Source organism: Salvelinus namaycush, chromosome 29 (genome assembly GCF_016432855.1).
Source record: "Salvelinus namaycush isolate Seneca chromosome 29, SaNama_1.0, whole genome shotgun sequence".
Taxonomy (NCBI): Eukaryota; Metazoa; Chordata; class Actinopteri; order Salmoniformes; family Salmonidae; genus Salvelinus; species Salvelinus namaycush.
This window is the reverse complement of record NC_052335.1, coordinates 26735689-26756746: the sequence shown is the minus strand read 5'-3', so window position 1 is coordinate 26756746 and position 21058 is coordinate 26735689. Positions and strand designations below refer to the sequence as shown.

General features: G+C 42.7%; 1 protein-coding gene across 1 annotated transcript in view; it reads right to left on the bottom strand.

The window, feature by feature from the left end:
- Positions 1 to 2679: 2679 nt before the first annotated feature.
- The window catches only part of LOC120024228 (collagen alpha-1(XII) chain-like), a 91996-nt gene continuing 73617 nt past the window's right edge, over positions 2680 to 21058 (bottom strand). Inside the window, exons 49-64 of the mRNA XM_038968423.1 lie at positions 20402 to 20511; positions 14784 to 14942; positions 14416 to 14493; positions 12680 to 12766; positions 12185 to 12238; positions 11686 to 11781; positions 11098 to 11151; positions 9086 to 9139; positions 8914 to 8967; positions 8511 to 8582; positions 8354 to 8389; positions 8184 to 8250; positions 7795 to 7980; positions 7013 to 7081; positions 5324 to 5494; positions 2680 to 3578 (exon numbers count right to left, since the gene is read on the bottom strand). Of these exons, the coding sequence (XP_038824351.1) occupies positions 3502 to 3578; positions 5324 to 5494; positions 7013 to 7081; positions 7795 to 7980; positions 8184 to 8250; positions 8354 to 8389; positions 8511 to 8582; positions 8914 to 8967; positions 9086 to 9139; positions 11098 to 11151; positions 11686 to 11781; positions 12185 to 12238; positions 12680 to 12766; positions 14416 to 14493; positions 14784 to 14942; positions 20402 to 20511 (1424 nt within the window). The 3' untranslated portion in view covers positions 2680 to 3501. The remainder of the gene's footprint in view (positions 3579 to 5323; positions 5495 to 7012; positions 7082 to 7794; positions 7981 to 8183; positions 8251 to 8353; positions 8390 to 8510; positions 8583 to 8913; positions 8968 to 9085; positions 9140 to 11097; positions 11152 to 11685; positions 11782 to 12184; positions 12239 to 12679; positions 12767 to 14415; positions 14494 to 14783; positions 14943 to 20401; positions 20512 to 21058) is intronic.

Sequence of the window (21058 nt, the reverse complement as noted above, 5' to 3'; positions counted from 1 at the left end):
ACTCCTCTATTGGAATGGGAGCAAACAGAGGAGAAGGAAACCTCGTCATAACAGGTATATGATCATCTATGCTATCGTCTATGCTATCAGGAAATGGAGTTGCTGCTCAAGGAACACCTCATGTTGTGCAGACGAGCCCCTCTGCCAGACTCACATCTCCTAGCTGCTGCTGCCTCTTTCCATGAGGTCATTCTTGGCCAGGGAGATTCTGTGAGTTTATAGTTCTGCTAAGTGCCTCCAAAAGCCAGACAGAAGATGGGTTTTTATTCCACTTCACAGTAACATATAAACAATGGTCTGCACCATGTTGAAAGCTGCTCTCCTTTGACTCTTTATGGTTTGTCCCAAAACGTTAGCTTCTTTGCTAAAAATGTTCCGTTCAAATCGTATGGATACAATATTGTTTTTCACACATGACCAGGTGAAAGAAGATAACACAATGCTTTTGTTCATTCCTCCGTCCACACACTCGGGCCATGTGATACGAAAGTATTCATCACTTTGAAACTGATTCATCTGCTCGAGCCCTGTGTATGCAACGCTAAAGTGCCCAAGTGCCATTAATCAGAGAAGTCCACACTGACAAATGAGGCTTCACATTAAAGTGTTTGATTATATTCTGCAGATGTGAGAGGTATGTGCGCCAACTCAAATGTGAGCCCCAGTTGCAGACCCCACAGTCCACCAGACACTGGACTGCATCCCAAAAGGCACCATATTCCCTATATAGTGCACTACTTTCCACCAGAGCCATATGGGCCCTGTTTAAAAGTAATGCACCAGAAAGGAAATAGGGTGCCATTTGGGAAGCACAGAGTGCACCAGGAATGGTTTGCAAATGTGCAAAAGGCTGCTCTTTCATCTGGCCTGGCGTCTGTGAGACAACTTGCTGCACTCAGCCAGAGCACCTGTGCCAATAGTATCGTCTCTGACCCCAAGAAGTGAGTCACCCCTGGCTTTGAGAGGTGGACTACTTTTTATAGGCAGTAATCTTATGCATCTATAACATAACACGCATCAAAAACACAACAATGATGCCACCTTCTTTTCCAATCATGTAGAACTTACAGTGTAATGACAGAACGACCATCATTCACAAGGATACTGATACTGTTTAAACAATTGGGATTTGACGTCCCTTTGATTAACTTTTTGTTGGGCGGGTTCAAGAAGAGGTCACATGATATTGGTTTTATACTCAGAGAAAATGGCGACTTGAGACTATTTCTGCTGGAAATCTGTTTTTAATTTTACCACCATCAAAGAGCAGCATCTTAATCTCCATGCCTCTCTAGGGAAAATCATGGATTCACTTCAAAGGCTCATTATTGATAAGAGTGGTACGCTGAGGAGCAAGGACATTCCTCCTCCCTCCCTGCTCATCCCTTTTCAATTAAATAATAGAACTGTGCTGATGAAAAACGCCAGAGCTGCATATAGACGTAGTGAACTTCCTTAAATCTTTTCATTGTACCCTTAGGAACGTGTTTTTGAGTTTAAAAAAATAAATGGCTCCATCTGTTTGAACTGAATCTAATTTAATGTCATTTATTTGGGTAAAAGACATACAACAAAATGTACAATGTGGATCCAGAGGATGGCGCTTAAAATAATTAATGAAAACACTTGGTCCTCAATGGAAAAAACAATAACACATAGGACTAATGGATTTGTATTCTCCAAAATCTCAACTCTTCATTGTCAGCTCTCATCCACGTCGTCTAACCATCAGATATACATTTGAAGTCGGAAGTTTACATACACCGTAGCCAAATACATTTAGGTCAGTTAGGATCACCACTATATTTTAAGAATGTGAAATGTCAGAATAATAGTACAAAGAATGATTTATTTCAGCTTTTATTTCTTTCATCACATTCCCAGTGGGTCAGAAGTTTACATACACTCAATTAGTATTTGGTAGCATTGCCTTTAAATTGTTTAACTTGGGTCAAACGTTTCGGGTAGACTTCCACAAGATCCCATAATAAGTTGGGTGAATTTTGGCCCATTCCTCCTGACAGAGCTGGTGTAACTCAGTCAAGTGTGTAGGCCTCCTTGCTCGCACACGCTTTTTCAGTTCTGCCCACAAATGTTCTATGGGATTGATGTCAGGGCTTTGTGACGGCCACTCCAATACCTTGACTTTGTTGTCCTTAAGCCATTTTGCCACAACTTTGGAAGTATGCTTGCGGTCATTGTCCATTTGGGAGACCCATTTGCAACCAAGCTTTAACTTCCTGACTGATGTCTTGAGATGTTGCTTCAATATATCAACATACCTTTCCTGCCTCATGATGCCATCTATTTTGTGAAGTGCACCAGACCCTCCTGCAGCAAAGCACCCCCACAACATGATGCTGCCACCGCCGTGCTTCACTGTTGGGATGGTGTTCTCCGGCTTGCAAGCCTCCCACTTTTTCCTCCAAACATAACGATGGTCATTATGGCCAAACAGTTCTATTTTTGTTTCATCAGAACAGTGGATATTTCTCCAAAAGTACGATCTTTGTCCCCAAGTGCAGTTGCAAACCGTAGTCTTGCTTTTTTATGGCAGTTTTGGAGCAGTGGCTTCTTTCTTGATTTGATTGTTGTGAATGTATTAAATCATACCCCTGAAAAACAATCAATTTCCAAATCCTATATTAAGCTGCAGTGAAATAATGATTGACACGAGAGCACATTTTCAGTAGTTTTATTGAAAAATGCCTCTTCTGTTTCAGAAATAAATAAGAAAATAAGGCTGTGGAATTCACAATTTGAAGTTAAAACATGAAGCAGCAATACCATATTCATAGTCTTGCACACAAATTCCAACTGCATTCGATATTGATAAAACAACAATGATAACAACTATATTCTGATTAAAAAACATACTAAATATACACCACAGACATGCAACCTTTGGTAAAATCAGCTGTGAGTTGATATAAGAAAAGTGATAAATATTTAGTCTAAAGATACAAAATGGAAGCCATGTTAAACTGCAGTACTGAAGATGAAAACTGTAGGTAGATGGTGAACAGATGACCATCTTTCAAGTGAAAAAGAGAGCAAAAGTATAAAATAGGAATAAAACATCATTTGATAATCAGACATTTGGAATGAACCGTGATTGAAAAGAGAAGTGTTTTTCATTGGATGCCCAACACTGTGTGAACAAACATTTGCATTGTCCAACACTGCAATTCGATAAACACTTAATGCAGATATGTTACAAGCAAAAGACACAATAGGAAAAAACAGCAAGCTCACAGATTGTCATGGAAAAATGTATAGGATTTTGTTTTTGTTTCCCCCTCCCCCCAACAAAAGATGAATTCACATATGATTTAAGGTACTTCCAAATATAGATGAGGTATCAAACCTCTTTTTAGTGAAATGTGCATAGCACTTAATGACACCATATGTGAACAAAACAAAAACAAACGCAAGAAGAACAAAAAATAACCTATTTTATGACGCTATCCTTTTGGATTCCTTTCTTGATAGTGACCTCTCTCAACGCTCGTTTTGTGTGTCATCTTCTTCTTCAGGTGTTGGGACTACGTAGGTTTCAGGCTCAGGTGAATATGGCTCTGGTTGGAAATAGTGTTGTATGCCGATTGAACATGAGTGTAATTTGCAGAATATGTCTCAACATGCACAAAATTAACTGTTGTGTTACAGTATGTTTTATTTTCAGGCTTGGACATGCAGTATACTGGTGAAATGACACAATTGAGTGGACGTGGACATATACAGATAGGTTGTGATTTTCAAGGGCACTGATAGAAAGGGTTTGTAAACAATTCAGTGCATTTTCTAAATCTGTGTGATGTTAGCATTTCAATGTTAGTCCAGTTTGAGTGGTGGTGGGTGGGTTCAATCATTTAACAGAATCATCATTGCCATTTTCTGCAGCTCATTCATTTACAAAATATCAACACAAAATATCAAAAATCAAGTCATTCTAGTACCAGCCTATTCATACATTTTGTGATGTTATTCCTCATAACATAACAGAGATAACCAGCTGGAAGTGGTAGAATATCCATTAATACTACAGCAAAATAAAGAAATGAGAACCAGAAAAATGTATGAATGATGATTCTTAGAATGCTCTTACTGTGTGCGTAGAGAGAAACACTACCTCCAGGGGAACATGGTACAATATGAGCCTGAGCAGTCGGTGTGTGTGTGTGTGTAGGCTACAGAAACATCACTTGTGGGGACGTGGTACAATATGAGCCTGAGCAGTCGGTGTGCGTGTGTGTAGGCTACAGAAACATCACTTGTGGGGACGTGGTACAATATGAGCCTGAGCAGTCGGTGTGTGTGTGTGTGTGTGTGTGTGTGTGTGTGTGTGTGTGTGTGTGTGTGTGTGTGTGTGTGTGTGTGTGTGTGTGTGTGTGTGTGTGTGTGTGTGTGTGTGTGTGTGTGTGTGTGTGTGTGTGTGTGTAGGCTACAGAAACATCACCTGTGGGGACGTGGTAGAAAAAGAGGCATTCATGTTGGCATTCAGCAAGCAGCAGGTTACAAGGCAAAAGTGTAACTACAGGTGTTAAAACTACATTTTGTGGATGTGATTCAAACATCATTTACAAGGCACCATTAGTTTATTTACAGATAACACCCCAAGAGTAACAATATTAATATTGTTGAAGATGTTGATTCTCTCTGCTACAAAATACAACCTGGTTAGTGTTTTTGTTTGTGTTTGTTTGTATATGGTCCTCCACCCGATAGGTTTCTCTGTTTGTTCTTTGGCTTCAAGATGCAAACAGACCACTACGTTGTTGCCATCACCGATGCTTGTTTGTTCTAGTTGCTCTACAATGTTGTTAGTACCAGTCCACGTTGTTGTTCTTGTCGTTCTCAACATAGTTTGTTAATGTTATCCGCTGGTGGTTATCCTCAAACAGCTCTAGAGCGCGTGAGCAAGTATCACAGTAAGAGGACTTTTTTCAGGAATTCAAAGTGAAAGCAGCACAGGCGATTTAGAAAGTTTACTATGGTGAACCTGAAATAAGGTCAAACAGGGTGTTAGTCTTCAGTTGGTATGGGAATATTTACTTTCTCTCCTAATGTTAGCAAATCAATTATCACAATTTTTATATAGTCGTTTCTGGAATATATCCATTTGTCATCAGTCTGTACTGTACTTATATTATGTAGCAACTATGAAGCAACTATGTAGTAACTATGAAGCAACTATGAAGCAACTATGAAGCAACTATGTAGTAACTATGTATTAACTACTCATGCTTGTAACTCATGTCTCATGCTGCGGCTTCATGCAGTCATTGAGGATGTCATGCCATCTACCTTTCCAGTTACATACCTTGGTATCCTTGTCCATTGTAAGGAATGCCGACACACTGGGAAGAGTCACAGTAGCCAGGAGTGCCAGGTTGGCCCCTAATACCTGCGAACCCTTGGCGCCCAGGAGGACCGCGGGGCCCGGTGGAGCCTGCGGGGCCTGGAGGGCCGGTCCGTGTCTCGCCTGCTGGGCCTGAGAGAAAAAAAATCACAACCAACCAATCAGAACCCATCTGAGTGTCATCACCCTGTGACATCAGTGGGAACTATAAGAGTAGTAACTGTTTCTACCACAACAGCTTGGAACATTCAATTAAAAAAAGGACAAACTGAAGCTGAAGGAAAAACCTGGATTTCTTCGTTGAACCTTTTTCCCTCCTCTGTTTCGTCTAGACGTTTATAAAAGCCTAAGCTTGGAATTTTCACCTTAACTCCTTCAGCCTTTCATTCATGCTCCTCCAAGTCCTTTAAACATGTGTTGTGAATGAGGCCACAAGAAGACCTCAGCATGTCCATCTGATTAGCCCATGAACAATCACTCACCATCAACTAGTTTCCCCAGTAATCTGGGAAATTCCTTTTCCCCCAATTCAAGACCACTTTCCACAAGTCTTGACCTTGTAGACCTAAGTAAATGGCATGTTTTTTCTCCAAGCTCCCCTTGTTGAAGACCAGGCTTCTGGAAGCCCAGTGCTTTGTAGTTAAACGTGCTGTATGGAAGTGGAAGACTGGATGGCTGTATTAGCTACACCTGTATTGTTACTCTACAGCCACTGGCAGGATGAGCTCATGTTATTGTTGGATGTCTTGGTAGGCAGTTTGTCTGGAATCTAATGATTCTGCATTACAGGGTTAAACCAAAGGGAATCCTTGGATTCAGTACACAAACTATGACCTCTGTCAGCACACTGGGCCTATCAGTAACAGCTTGTAATGACTGTGGTACTGCTCAAGCCATTAGAACGGATGGAGAGTGTCTAAGCAGAGCTCATTCTGAAATCAACTCTGGTGACTATATCTAGACAGTTTGATATCACTTATCTGTTTGGTACAGATAAGTCACACACATAAACCTCTCTCACTCTTTTGGTTTTCACATTTGCAACTGTAACTGCTCCCCTTTGCTTTCACTCTGAACTGGCAGTTTTCGAACCATGAGGTGTCATAGAGTTCGGATGGGTCCTATCTTCAGGTGCGGTAATTAATGTTTACCCCAGTGTGAACAGAGCATTTATTTCAACATCTGTGCATACGAGCACCTCACACACAAAGGCAACATAAATCCCCTAGAATGCAGAGTGTTTAACTGGGAAAACACTGGACAGCAGCGTTGATAATTTATTAAGCACAGCTGGCCCAGCACAGCTTCAGGCAACACCTCTGAGCTGGTCTGTAGCCTGTAGTTACTGCAAGGCAGATTTTAACTGGGAGGAATGGTTCAATTCACAGTGACACACCCAGCTTACAATGAGAGATGTGGTGAGAAATGACTCCCATTACTGTAGCTAAAGTAAAGTAACGATTGATTTCCCCAGATTCAAACAAAATAATATGACGCCATGAGAATCACGTGGAGAGATTAAGTTTACTGAATGAGCACCCTCATGGAAGGAGATGGGTGTTGCTATTAAGACTCAGATACGATGCAACACAGGGCAAAGGAGGAATGGATTGTTGTGCACCTGGAGCGGAAATGTTGTGTGAAACTAACCAGGTGGTCCTCTTTGTCCTCTCTGTCCGACTCCTGGTGTTCCTTGATCACCTTTCTCTCCTGCCGGGCCTGAGAAACAAACAACCAGAATCACTGACAGCAGACAAGGACAAGGACACACTCAAAGAGAAAAGCCGAATGAAACCATTATGAGCGCACAGGAAGTTAAATATTAATAAAGCTTGCAGGGGGAAAAATAGATGGACATTTCCCAAGCCACTGAAAACAGTCTGAGACAGGCCTACGGAAAGACACAGAAATACAGACAGAACTACTGAGACGAATGGAATATGTTGTGAAGATGAGACTTTGGAAAAGTCCCTGAAGGCTTCATTCCATTGCTAAGACAGTAGTAAGACAAAATGGCTCGTCTATGGAAAAATGTCCAGTCTTTGTTCCAACCGTGATATGATTGATTATCTTCTGATTCCACACAGCAAGACACTCTAGTTATGCCTACTGATATTGAACAGCTAGGTCAGCGGTGGAGGGCTGTGTGTCTGCTGGTTTTGTTATTTCCTTTGATATTTCCTTAGTTATTTCCTTTTAATGTGTGTCCACTTAAGACCCAGACAACCAGGTGAGGAGTTCCTAACTACAAGGGAGGAGCGAAAACCTGCAGACACACAGCCTTCCAGGAATTGAGTTTGACACTCCTGAGCTAGACCGATTGACAAACATCTTTCTTAGTCAAAATATAGACCTATTGACAAACAGCTTTATTAGTCAACATAGGGTAATTCTTGGGCTCCTGACAGCAATGGATATGCGGGACTACGTACCTCTCTCTCCTTGCGGGCCAGGTTGTCCAGGACTTCCTGGGAATCCGTTCCTGCCTGTCTGTCCGGGCTCTCCACGGGGACCCTGGTTACCGCTGGGCCCTGGGGATCCGGGGGGACCTGGGTTGTTGCTGCTACGGTAACCGCTGGGAATCTGGTTCAGCATCGAATTGACTCGACTCATTTGTCCTAAAAGTCGACATTGAAAAGGTAACAGACATTTAATGAAATGCAGACTCTGTTAGGACTTTGATTTCAGATTTAATGAAATGCAGACTCTGTTAGGACTTTGATTTCAGACATTTAATGAAATGCAGACTCTGTTAGGACTTTGATTTCACTGTAGTGGCAGAACTCCTTCTGAATGTAGTGCTAAAAAAAGTCCCACTCACCGTTAACTATCTGCTCGCACACTTGTCTGGCAATGGATCGCATCATGTTCTGAGGAGCAAAGTCACCCTAGAAGCAAACAAGGAGGAAGGCTTGGTGATGAATATACATGACTTACTGAGATTACCTGAGGTTAAAAACTTGAAGATAGACCCTTGGGGATGTTACTCACTCTCTCTCCTCTGTCCCCTTTCATACCATTGGCTCCCTGAATTAACAGAAGAATACAAGGCCCTTACATTTCACTGTATGATGCAACAACTTTGCCTTTCCGTGGTTTGCATAACATGGAGAACTGGATTATGAAATTTGGTGAGATATATGCTTACCGAAACACCTCTGTCACCAGACTTTCCTGGTTTTCCTGAAGCACCAGGCATTCCAGGAGATCCGGGAGGCCCCTGAACAGTGAGAAGCACAAAATCACCAATCTGATACATGTATTACACCATGCACTTTAAGGGAACACAATGGAAAGAGAAAAAATGTATGTACTGTGTGTATGTTTTTTAGTTTTTTTACTGGCAGATAAAACCAATCAATCAGTCAATACAGTAACAAACAAAGGAACCAATCAGATACAGTGACACAAACAAAACAACCAATCAGATTACATTCAAGAGACTTATGGTCTGTCTTTACTATAGTTTAGGAGAGTATGAGCTTGACGGTGACATGATATACAGTACATAGATTCCTTTCTCTCTCTGACTGCATTTTGTCTGAACATACCAATGGTCCTGTTGGGCCTCTGGATCCGGCCTGTCCCTCCTTTCCTTGGGGTCCCTGCATGTGCAACACACAGACAATAGAGTTAAACAAGTTATTGAGATGACAGCATCAAGTACATTAAACCCTAGGCCTAGACATTGTGTGATCATTAGACAATGGCCTATTGACTCACCCTAGGTCCAGCAGGTCCAATTGGGCCGATGGTCCCAGCTACCCCAGGTGGACCCTGGGGGAAAAAGACAGAAACATAACCCACTTCAGAGCTGGATATGTTTTCCCCCTCACAGCCCACATTAACACAGGTCACGTTCCTTTGACCAACCAACTCAAACCAGTTTGTTTCACCACCAGTTTTCCGTGTGTCAGACAGTAAATCTCCCTTTTATTTCTCGTTTGCTCAAAAACCCTGCTCACTTTTTTATTGTCAATCCTCTCTCGTCTTTGATGCTTTGGCATAAGATTTACAGGGAACATAATATATTCCAGATCCATTTTATTGGCCTTTATAAAACAGGGCTGCGTACTCTGCAAGTCATTAAATGCATGTTGCCACAGCATCTGTTCTAGCATGGTCACCTGCAAACACTACCCACAATCACTTTGGGGATGGGTTTACCAAGGCTTTTAACTTGGAATCAATAATTATCTTACACTGGGTAATTAATCCTCCAGTGTCTTGTGGCATAAACACAGCTGCATTAATTCCGAACAGAGGTTTAGTTTATTTTATTTTATACGGGGAGGGTGGGGGCTTGGTCCCTAAATCAGAATTAACTCAGCATAGAAATACTCTGAGTTTACTAGCAGACATCTTTCAGTCACAAAAGGGGCTTCTCTTTTCTTTTATTTAATCTATAAATAAAAGAAGTGGGCTATTTCTAGAAGTACAAAGATGCCATTTTATGTATGAGAACTGGAGCTTCTATTTGTTTGCGGTGCTGTCGGTCTAATGAAGACCATCTCAGAGGATCTCTAAAATGCAGACGTCTGAGGACACATGGAAGTGCATTGTTGTTGTGTAAAAAGTCACAAGCTAAGCCTGGAAATCATTGAATGTTGTCAATGTTGATTAAATAGAAGAGCCAGCTTCGTTATGTAAGCAGAAGGTCATTTACCATGATGTTCTGTGTAGCTATGCCATCTATCATAGACGGTTGGTACGTTACAGAACATAGGCTCCAGGAAACCGGATTTTTCATTCTTAATTTTTTTTATCACCTCATCAGCTTTCTATGCACCATAGTACAACAACTGACACAAGGAGGGAGGCACCATAGTACAACAACTGACACAAGGAGGGAGGCACCGTAGTAGAACAACTGACACAAGGAGGGAGGCACTGCAGTACAACAACTGACACAAGGAGGGAGGCACTGCAGTACAACAACTGACACAAGGAGGGAGGCACTGCAGTACAACAACTGACACAAGGAGGGAGGCACTGCAGTACAACAACTGACACAAGAATGAAGGCACCGTAGTACAACAACTGACACAAGGAGCAAGGCACCGTAGTACAACAACTGACACAAGGAGCAAGGCACCGTAGTACAACAACTGACACAAGGAGCAAGGCACCGGAGTACAACAACTGACACAATAAGGGGGGCACCGTAGTACAACAACTGACACAATGAGAAAGGCACCGTAGTACAACAACTGACACAAGGAGGGAGGCACCGTAGTACAACAACTGACACAAGAAGGAAGGCACCCTAGTACAACAACTGACACAAGAAGGAAGGCACCGTAGTACAACAACTGACACAAGAAGGAAGGCACCATAGTACAACAACTGACACAAGGAGGAAGGCACCGTAGTACAACAACTGACACAAGAAGGAAGGCACCATAGTACAACAACTGACACAAGAAGGAAGGCACCGTAGTACAACAACTGACACAAGGAAGAAGGCCTAATGTGGACGGCCTGACTAGAAGCCTTTGTTAAACAGAAATGGTTTATCAGGCTGAATGGTTTTCCACTCACTTAACAGAGAATAAATCCAAATTGAGGAATCTCAACCTGTTGTTAGTTACTGTCTCTTTGTGAGTCCTCTTCATAAGAAATATTGTCTGTGGCTTGCCACATGGAGAGAGGCCAGAGTAGTAGCATATCTGTGAATTATCCCTGGTTTCCTGTTCTAAAACACAGCCGGGGCCACGAGCCAAAGCAGCACTCACTTTCTGTCCAGGTAGCCCAGAATCACCAGCTTCTCCTTTTGGTCCTTGTCGGCCCTGAAACAGTGGAGGGAGAAACCCATTCACACTCAGTGGATCACATAATACATAACACAACACACACTAACCTGGGTGACAGTCCTAATACAAAAATCTGTCAATCTGTCTTTGTGTAACCCAAGATAAACACACTGTATGAGAGTTGTGTGCGAGATGTGTGGAAGTATATTGGTGATGTCCAAACAGGCCATGGGTTAATGAGACATTTCTCTTGAGTCTGGGTGTGTTTCAGAGAAGGAAATCCCAGTGGTGATTTATGCACAGGCTGGTTTAAAGGCCTCAGATATCACGTTTAGCCCCAGACATGGAGGAATGCAAGCTCTACAGGCCCTTGCCACAATTACTCCAGCTTGTAAATTCCTTACATAGTAAATGACCAAAATTATCCCTATTTGGTGTGTGAAGTCATCATGGGATTTACGTTTAACCGTTGTAAACGAGCTGTGTGTGGCAGTGGCTGGGGAGAAGGGAGTGTGTGTAGGAGTGTGGAGTGTTTGAGTGTGGAGTGTTCAATGGGAGAGTGAGACTCACAGCTTCTCCTGGAATAGACAGCCCACTGCGTCCTTGAGGGCCGGGCAGACCCATAGGTCCTGGCAAGCCTGTATCTCCACGTGGTCCAATTGGACCCTATCAGAGAAACAAAGACAAGAGATAAGAATCAATTAGACCTGGAAAGAATGTTAATATTGAGATCTCCAGACTGAAAGTAGTAGTGCAGTCAAATGCTACTGTTGCAATATGTGGAAGAAGGCACCAGAAACCGTGGAATGCATGCCCTGTCAAACAGAGCCTCCCTCAGTTTTGAGAAGACAAACACATTGCCAATAAGTGAATTCAGATGTGTTTCTTCCACATCAAAGCCATGAAACTGCAAACAGTTCTCAGTTTAAAGGACACTCCAATATTCCACATTCTCCAAACTGTGTCAACGACCTTGACCACTTTATGACTGACGTCAGTTATGACTTTAAAATGTAACCCTGCAGTCCTAAAGAGGGACTCTGAGAGGTGAGGTTAGTGAGGTACTTACAGCCGGGCCAGTCTCCCCTCTTTCACCCCGGGGACCTTTGCTCCCAGGTGCGCCCTGGGGAAGGAAGAGCATTAGTCAAGTTAACACTGTGAGGGAGAGGAGTGTCTAGAAGCCCAGAGCGACATCTGTCAGGATGCTGTCAGGATGGATGCTCTCTCCCTGGGGGCTCCGTAGTCATAACATGCAGACTACTGTAGTTTCCTTCTGGTTTGCCCTTTTAAAAACAAATAAAGGCCAAATTGTACAGTCAGTCCTGCATAATGAATATGTTTCAGAGTGAAACTGTACAGTCATAACATTTATAAGAACGTGTCAAAAGAGAGAATTTTCCATCGTCAGATCAAGGAGTTCACTAGAACCCCCTGGCCTGCAGCAGAGAGAGGGAAGGAGTGTGAGTCCGAAAAAGCACCCTATTGGCTACATAGTGCACCATTATTTTATCAGAGCCTAGGTAATAGGGTGCCGTTTGAGATGCAGCTGTAGAGGATGTCTTACCACTGCCCCCTGTGGTCCCTGGGGGCCTGTGCTCTCTGAGGTGCATGTGCAGGCTTTGGGGAGGGACGGGCACTTGGACTCCTCTCTCTGATAGGGAAAGGAAACAGACAGGCACAGGAGTTGGCCAAAAACACAGACCCAGTTCTCTGTGAGTCTGCAGAGATGCTGATTAAGCTGCAGGTAATCCGCTCAGCCAGTCTCATGTACGCAGAATTACAGACTTCCTGACTGTAAGTTTCTCTGGGTAAGAGCATCTGCTAAATTACTGAATGGTAATGTAAATGTAAACAGAGGCAGGGTCAGGAGGTTACAGGATAATATGGCTTATTTGGAATGATTAGATGGTATTAGTACCAGTAGTACTGTACATGTCAAGACTATACAACAGATGAAGTACATGCTCTCTAGTTGACAGCAATATTTCACTAGAACAGCTCAACCAGACAGCTGTGTTGCATGCAACGATCCTGTGGCAATGGACATCATGAGCTCCCAGCAAGCCAATTGTTGAAAAGCCCTACCCACAAGACATGAAATAAATAAAAAATGTAACATTCTGGGTGTCCAACCAACAGTGATCGTGGGGCTCTTGAAACAAAAGCTGCTTTTACTTGTTGAAACAGAGGCGGGTTTATGGATAACTCTGGTGGGACAAAAGTGAGAAAGTCGAGGTCGAACAGGGGCTTTGAGGCATAGGACCCAGGGTCAAAACACCAGAGCCTGCAGTACAGTACATTAAAAGGATCACGTGAAACGTGTAACAAGAGTTGTTGTTGACAATGTCTTCATAGCTCGGCACTGTTTGTTGAAGGCCGTTCATAGTTGTGATGCCTTTACAGTCGATAGCCGTTACTTCTCCACCTAATGGCGAGGCTCTGGGGAAACTGGGCAGGGTAACTGCAAATCAGTGACATACACTACTTGACAAAAGGCGTTTGAAGCTGCAGATGGGATATTTAAACAATTATAGCACGGCCTAATTCATGTGCTTCACAAACATCCAATGGGAGCCTTCCAAGAGTTGTAATAATTTAAGAAGAAAAAACAGGTGGCTTAAAGTCTTCCTGTTCTATATAGACTGAATGACTTTCCTTTTCCGCTGTCAGAAATGTACTTTGTACTGAGGCACGTTTACATTCAACGATGTCTTTGACATATTAGATAGGACAACTGCATAGGGGTGGTAGAGTCAAGTTCTAATCATGCAATGCTTCGCTGCTATCACTTTTCCATAGGTTAAGTGAAATGTACTGAGCTCGCTATCTGCACACTAGTTGACCATTGGGAAAATCAGATTTCTTCTTCATGTGTTCAGGATTATGTAAGTATGTCCTTAAGAGATGTGGGATGGGTATGCATTTGTTTCCTGCAATGTTAAAAGATGAGACAAGCAATAAGCATTAGAAGCATGTGTCTAATATGCACGTGCACAAACACACACACGCATGCACACACACACACACAGATGCTCAACAGGAGAACTAAGGAGATGGGTCAGTGAAAATGTTAACAGACTGCTCAGAGCTTGCTTTGCGTCTGTTAAGTTGTACTGCCCGCCTCTCCCCTCCAGGGAGGTCCAGATGTAGGGTGAAGTTGTCCCTAGACACTGATCTGGGATTAATTTTGCATTTCCCCCACTAATGGGCTACGGTTAGGATAGGGGCAGAGGAAGCTGATCCTAGATCTGTACCTAGGGAAAACTTCAGCGGAGGTCCACTGAGGCTGCTCTTACTCACCATAGATGGAAGGTCACAGCATCTGTCTCTGCTCGTCCAGCCCAGGGTGCACACAATATCAAACATCTGGAGCTGGAACTGTGGAACAAGAAAAAAAGTTAAACAGTGTTAGTTACATGTGTCTTTGATACTTCCTTGTCATCCAAAAATACCAACTAAGAGCATGCAGACAGAGAGCCCACAGAGAATCCGATAAGGATAACTGAGGCACACTCCACTTGGGGTAAACTATGTTGGAGACAGTACGCTTCAAGGCTTCCTCCTGTCATAACAGCACTCAGATACACAGGGGTACTATAACTGACTTGCTTGTAGCCTGCTAGGGCAGTAGGTCCATACGCTTTGACGTTGTATGACAGTTCACTTACAGTTGCACTTTTCCCCTTGGAGCCAGTGGACTTGGACATTTTGCCTAGGACTTGATAGCCGTCCATGGACGTGTTTCCAGCTTCCTTAATCTCCTTGTCCGCCACCTCTTGGCAGTCGAGGTTCAGCTTGACTTTGGTGGGGGAAACAAGGATGTGGAGCTGTATAGAGAAAAGATTGAGAGTTGTTACATTCTTCGTCCAGGACATACTTTCGTCTAGGACCATCTGCTTTCTATCTTGAAACTCTGCAAATCATTGGGTTATCTGGGGTTGACAACAGAGCGCAGAGAGACACAGGGTGTATGTGGATGTGTGATTTCCTCTCCTTGATGTGGTGTTCACTGATAGCCTCCAAAAGAGGTAGACCAGAGAAAAATAAATAGCTAACAGAAAAATAAATAGCTAACACTAAATTCTAAGGATGTACAGTGTCCTAAAAGTTTTCTCAGGATAAGATACATGGTTCTGGTTCAAAAAGTAATTTGTACTAATGTATTAACTGTTCATTACATATATTAGTCATATAGCATGTAATATCATCAGTAAAATGAATCTGGTGTGGTAAAACACAGTAGGAAATACCAGATCAGATGTTTTCAGCAAAAAATGCTTGCTCAATAATTTATAGAGCACCGTCATCCATTCATCTCTCTCATTTACTTGTGGTGATGGGGTTAAAGTGTATGTGGTGTACACCAAGGATGAGTCTTTCCACCGCTATGTTTCACAGAGTCAATGTATGCATTATGTTGCTATTCCTTACTCTGGTCAACCTCACATCTTCTGATGATGTAGTTTTGTGGTGTGCCATAAGAAGTGCTCCCTTTTATTCTCTCCCTCTATTGCCAAGAGGCTAGCTGCTGTTCTGTGGAGTTCACTCACATTCTTACTTAGCAGGCAACATGCTACTGTACCAAGCCATGGAGTCAGTCCCAGAGATTTGGCAACCACATGCGGTTTCATTCATTGTGGTCAATATCGTTGGAAATGTATAGCTATGTTTTGCAAACCACTAGCGGAGGAAGCTTCTATCTCAGGATTCTTCTGGGAGAGCGAGCAGACAGACAGTGGAGCACGCTCAGCAATTTATGGAAACTGTGAGTCTGTTTTGGACAGAGAGAGGGTAAATAAGGTAAATATATACCCTAAGAAAGCAACTTGGAGAAATGATCAACTCCACTCGAGGAAATTACATCATCAGACGGCTGTATGTCTCAGACAGTCTCCAGTTCAGTTTAAGCCCAGTTAACACATAACGCTCTGAGAACCATATGTTTCTTAGCGCTTGGTGAGAGCGTGGTTATCCTATGGTTATTTTACATACAACCTTCCCACAACTTTCCGGGAATGGTGTAGGATAGTTGCTTGGCTTTGAAACATTCTCAGCACAGTTAAGGAACTTCACAAAAAAACTTTATTTAGTTAGTATTTCATTACTTTAACAGAGGGTTTCCTACATGTTCAAACATGGTTACATTTAATTTTAATGTTGGTAATGTTCTATGAACGTTCTCCAACTGGTTAGATATTGGGGATGTTCTCAAATAGTTTAAAGAATGTGTTATTCTGTGGCAATTTCAGTATGTCATCATAGCGTTTCCTACAGGTTTACTCATGGTTCTATTTAAAGTCAGGTTCTCAAATTCTTCTGAGAACATTAAGAAAATGTTCCAATGTTGTAAGAATGTTATTTAAAAACAATTAAATCAAATCCACAAGAAAACTTTAGTAACGTTCAGAGAAAGTTGTAAGAATGTCTAGCTCTGAGTTAGACCCAGCTATTCAAACAGAGCAATAATACAAATCTCTTTGTGACCAATGAAAAATCTGACCGTTTAACCTGCAGAAAAGAGATGCCAAGAAGCTATAATGACCAAAAGGTAAACCCTTGGTCAAGGTTTCCCTGTCTTGGTAAAAACGTGGTGTGCAGCAAGCAGCATAGTTAAAGATGACATTCCCTCTAAGCTCACTGACGTGACGGTCACGTTACAGATGTTGGGGTTTCCCTTGTCCTCCGGTCAGTCACTGGGACAGATTACACAGCACCTCCCTATGCCAGACCTTCTACCGTTCAAGTATGATTATGTCCTCTCTCTCTCGGACCTCATGCTCACCATTGTCTAAAGCATATTAGCCTCTTCATACATACGTCTTGAGGGTTCTCTACCCATTTGGACTATATACTGTACAGATGTAAGAGCATAATTTGAGCCAATTTACTAGGGCATGAAAATAATTAATTGACATTTTTGTAGGGATGATACAGGGAAAATCAAGTCTGAAATTTCTAAGTGGAAATTTCAAACTTCAGAAGCCTTTTTAAACCTAAAATACACTACATGTTTTAAATGTTCTGCATTGCAGGAAAGTTCTCCTGCAACAGGGTGATCAAATTAAGATCCTACATCTGTATGGTTTTCCTTTTGTTCATTGACTCAAGCTTCCATGACATCCACATGCCTTTGTTTGAGTATTGTTTGGTATGATAGGCATAAGACTGTTATTGTACTTTCCAAACACAAGACAATGGTTTTCGATAATTAATTAAACTTTTGATACGTTCATGTTGAATGATGAAAAGCAGAGTCGAGCTGTCAGGGTATGTCAACACTAATTTATCATCTTTATGGACATGAATATTTGCATGATTCCTAACAACTATCGATCATGGTCTAAGTAACTGCTTTAGAGTTTGAATCCTGTGGATCTGCTAAACCTACTGTAAACTTACCTAATCTCGGTTGAAAGAGAGGGTTACTGGTGAGAGAACCAAGCCCTCAAACTGTCATCCGAGAAGGGCATCTAGAGAAGGTTTATACAGTAGTAGCAGTGAGTTATTTTTTTTTACTGGTTGATAGAATGGAATTGTATTTCAACCAAATATACCCACAGGAGGCTCTGAATTCCTTTAGAATCCTCATAGGATTTGTCCTGTTGAGTAGAGCACGTCTGTTAAACCCATTTTAGGGAGTTTTGGATCGTCGCCGGTAACTCTTACCTGACTGATTAGATCGAGGTAAATCAGCCTTGCGGTGAAGCAGTGCAACCCGGCTGTTTAAAAGCCCATAGCCTTCCTCAGCATACAACACCTTCATAATCCTGCCAGAGATGGCTAAAAAAACAAATCAGGACATCAATCAAATAAGGGAGTGAGAGTCTGGGTTCAAGCTAGCCTGTCTAAATCATGTTTGTTTATGCTGCATATGCTGGCAGCAGGGATGGAGAAGTGTATTCTACAAGTCAACAGCTCTGTAACTATTGGTCATCTGCCTGTTAAAAAGATGTGCATTTTGCCACTCTGCAAAAGAAAGTCTCGACCTCTCCACTGACAGAGGGAAAATTACAAGTCAAAAGCGCTTACACTAATCAATCCCAGCTCATTACGGTCTGTCTGTCTGTCTGTCTGTCTGTCTGTCTGTCTGTCTGTCTGTCTGTCTGTCTGTCTGTCTGTCTGTCTGTCTGTCTGTCTGTCTGTCTGTCTGTCTGTCTGTCTGTCTGTCTGTCTGTCTGTCTGTCTGTCTGTCTGTCTGTCTGTCTGTCTGTCTGTCTGTCTGTCTGTATGACTGGGAGAGTCACTGTGAGAAGTGTGGTTGAGGTCCTGTCCCCAGTGAGAGCAGTAAACCGCCTAGTCTCCTGTCATGTGCCATCTATTAAAGGAGACATGACAGGCTTTGCCATTGGTTAAACTTATCAGCAGAGCTAACTCTAGGTCTTCCTTTCCTGTGGCGGTTCTCATGAGAACCAGTTTCATCATATCGCTTGATGGTTTTTGCGACTGCACAAAGTTCTTGAAATTTTCCGGACTGACTGACCTTCATGTGAAAGTAATGATGGACTGTCGTTTCTCTTTGCTCATTTGAGCTGTTCTTGCCATAATATGGACTTGGTCTTTTACCAAATAGGGCTATCTTCTGTATACCAACCCTACCTTAAGAAGGAAAGAAATTCCACAAATGTACTTTTAACAAGGCAATTGAGATGCATTCCAACCTCATGAGGATGGTTGGGAGAGTGCCAAGAGTGTGCAGGGCTGTCATCAGGGCAGGCGGTGACTACTTTGAGGAATCTCGGATTTTGAGTATATTTTGATTTGTTTAGCACTTTTTTGGTTACTGCAAGGTTCCATATGTGTTGTTTCGTGGTATTGATGTCTTCGCTATTATTCTACAATGTAGAGGGTGGTAGAAGTGGTGAGGGACCCTGGAATGAGTGTGGTGTGTCCAAAGTAGGTGTGTCCAAACTTTTGACTGGTACTGTATTTCTTAAATCCATTCTTTCACTTTTAGATTTGTGTGTATTGTTGTGAATTGTTAGATACTACTGCACTGTTGGACCAATAAAATACAGCATGTACACAACCAGATACAGCATGTACACAACCGTGCTGGAACACTGGGACAGATACAGCATATAGGCCTACACAACCCTGCTGGAACACTGGGTAAACCCAAGAACAGAGTCACCCCCCCAACAGCAGCAGCAAGAATTCCCCTGTGTTTAGCTACCAGAGGCAACAGAGGCAATACTAGGCCTGCCTCCAACATCCAGGCAGAGAAAATGCAGCATTGCCAAAAAGGAAAGAGAAAGAGAGAGAGAGAAAGAGTGAGTGTGAGAAAGAGGCAGACAGAGAAAACCTCCCGCTAGCCTCGCATTCCACTGCCTCTCTGATGTAATTGTTTAATAGCAATAGCAGTGACCCAATATTTTCCAGACTCGCGCGCCAGCAGTGACTAGCAGTGCCTTTTAATGGTCTCCCCAAAAAGACTTATAGATTCTAGTGAAAATGTGCAATAGGGTTGTCCACACCACCATCCCCTGCAGTACGTCATTTCCACAGCCCCCATGAGTACCCTGCTCTGACCTTATGGTGAAGGACGCATTCCCGCTGTTAGAAACATTCCAGTAAGTAACAGAGGGGAGTGCTTCCCTATAGCTCTTAATACACAGACAGTCTACTACTCTATGCCTATAGTCTTTAGTGGTCTCTCTTCCTTTAGGCTACAACTCAGTGACTGAACTTAATGCTAATCCAAGTGATCAAATATGGCAACACCACAGATTTCTCTGCCCCACTAGTTCCTCTTGGAAACCAACCACCCAGGCAGTAGAATTTCTTACAGCTCCAACGTATGTGGAGTTGGACCTGGACCAAACATGACCACTTCAGCTTTGCATGAACATGAACCAGCCATGTGATTAGCTTTAATGTCCAAAGAAACTGCTACAAGATCAATTGCCACTTTTATCTCTTGATTACGTTGAGAGGTATTGATTACCATCAATAACAACAATCCGTGCATCATGTGACATTGGGGTCACAAGACCATCTGTTTGATTAAGCATTGTTTTGCAGCACACATGTCTGTAGCTGTGTCGGAGGTACACCTCCTGTAACATATAACATATTTGGAATGCCAGGTATCCCTTCACAGTGTCTGTATATCCTCGGGACATGCCAAGCTTACCGCAAGAACAAAGGTGCCAGCTGTGATTGATGTACCACACCTCCAGTCTTAGTTGCCAGGCCCAGAACGTTATATAATCCAGCCATTTACTTCACTACACCCAGTATATTCCTCCAATCCCAACAGTCACGCAGACAAGCAGTCAGTGTTTACCTTGTGGAAGCTTCCATGGAAGATTCTCTTCACTTGATCATTGTCGAAAGTGACCCTCTGGATCTCCCCCCTCGTATCCTTGTTATAATACGATATAGTTTGGCTAGAAGCTGAAAAGAGAAAAACACAATTAGAGAGAGAAAGAAAGAGGTTAAAGTTAGGTCTCCAACATCACATTAGGACTTGGTGTCATGCAAAGCTCCTAAACTAGAAACAGGACTCCCCCATCATCAATGGATAGTTTATCAGAAAGCACAAACAGATATGCTTTGTGATAGCTACAACATAAAACAGCATGGTTGGGGCTTTATAAAGGCCAGCTGAAGCTAGCTAGTACAGGATGTTGGATGAGGCTGCGTGTGGTTACTGAGGGAGACCAATGCAGCCCTGGGCTCTGGAGCCCATTACAATCCATTCACTGATCCCATGAGAGGATATCAGACAGAACCACAGAAAGATATCTACAGCTGCTGGATATCTTCTCCTCACAGAACACTACTTCATCCTTCCTCTATGCAGCATCCCAAATGGCACCCTATTCCCTATGTAGTGCACTTCTTCAACCAGGGCCCACTATGTAGGGAATACGGTGCATTTTGGATGCAGCCCCAGGAACCTCTTGTAACCTATTACTGTAACCCTGCACCCTCAACCCCT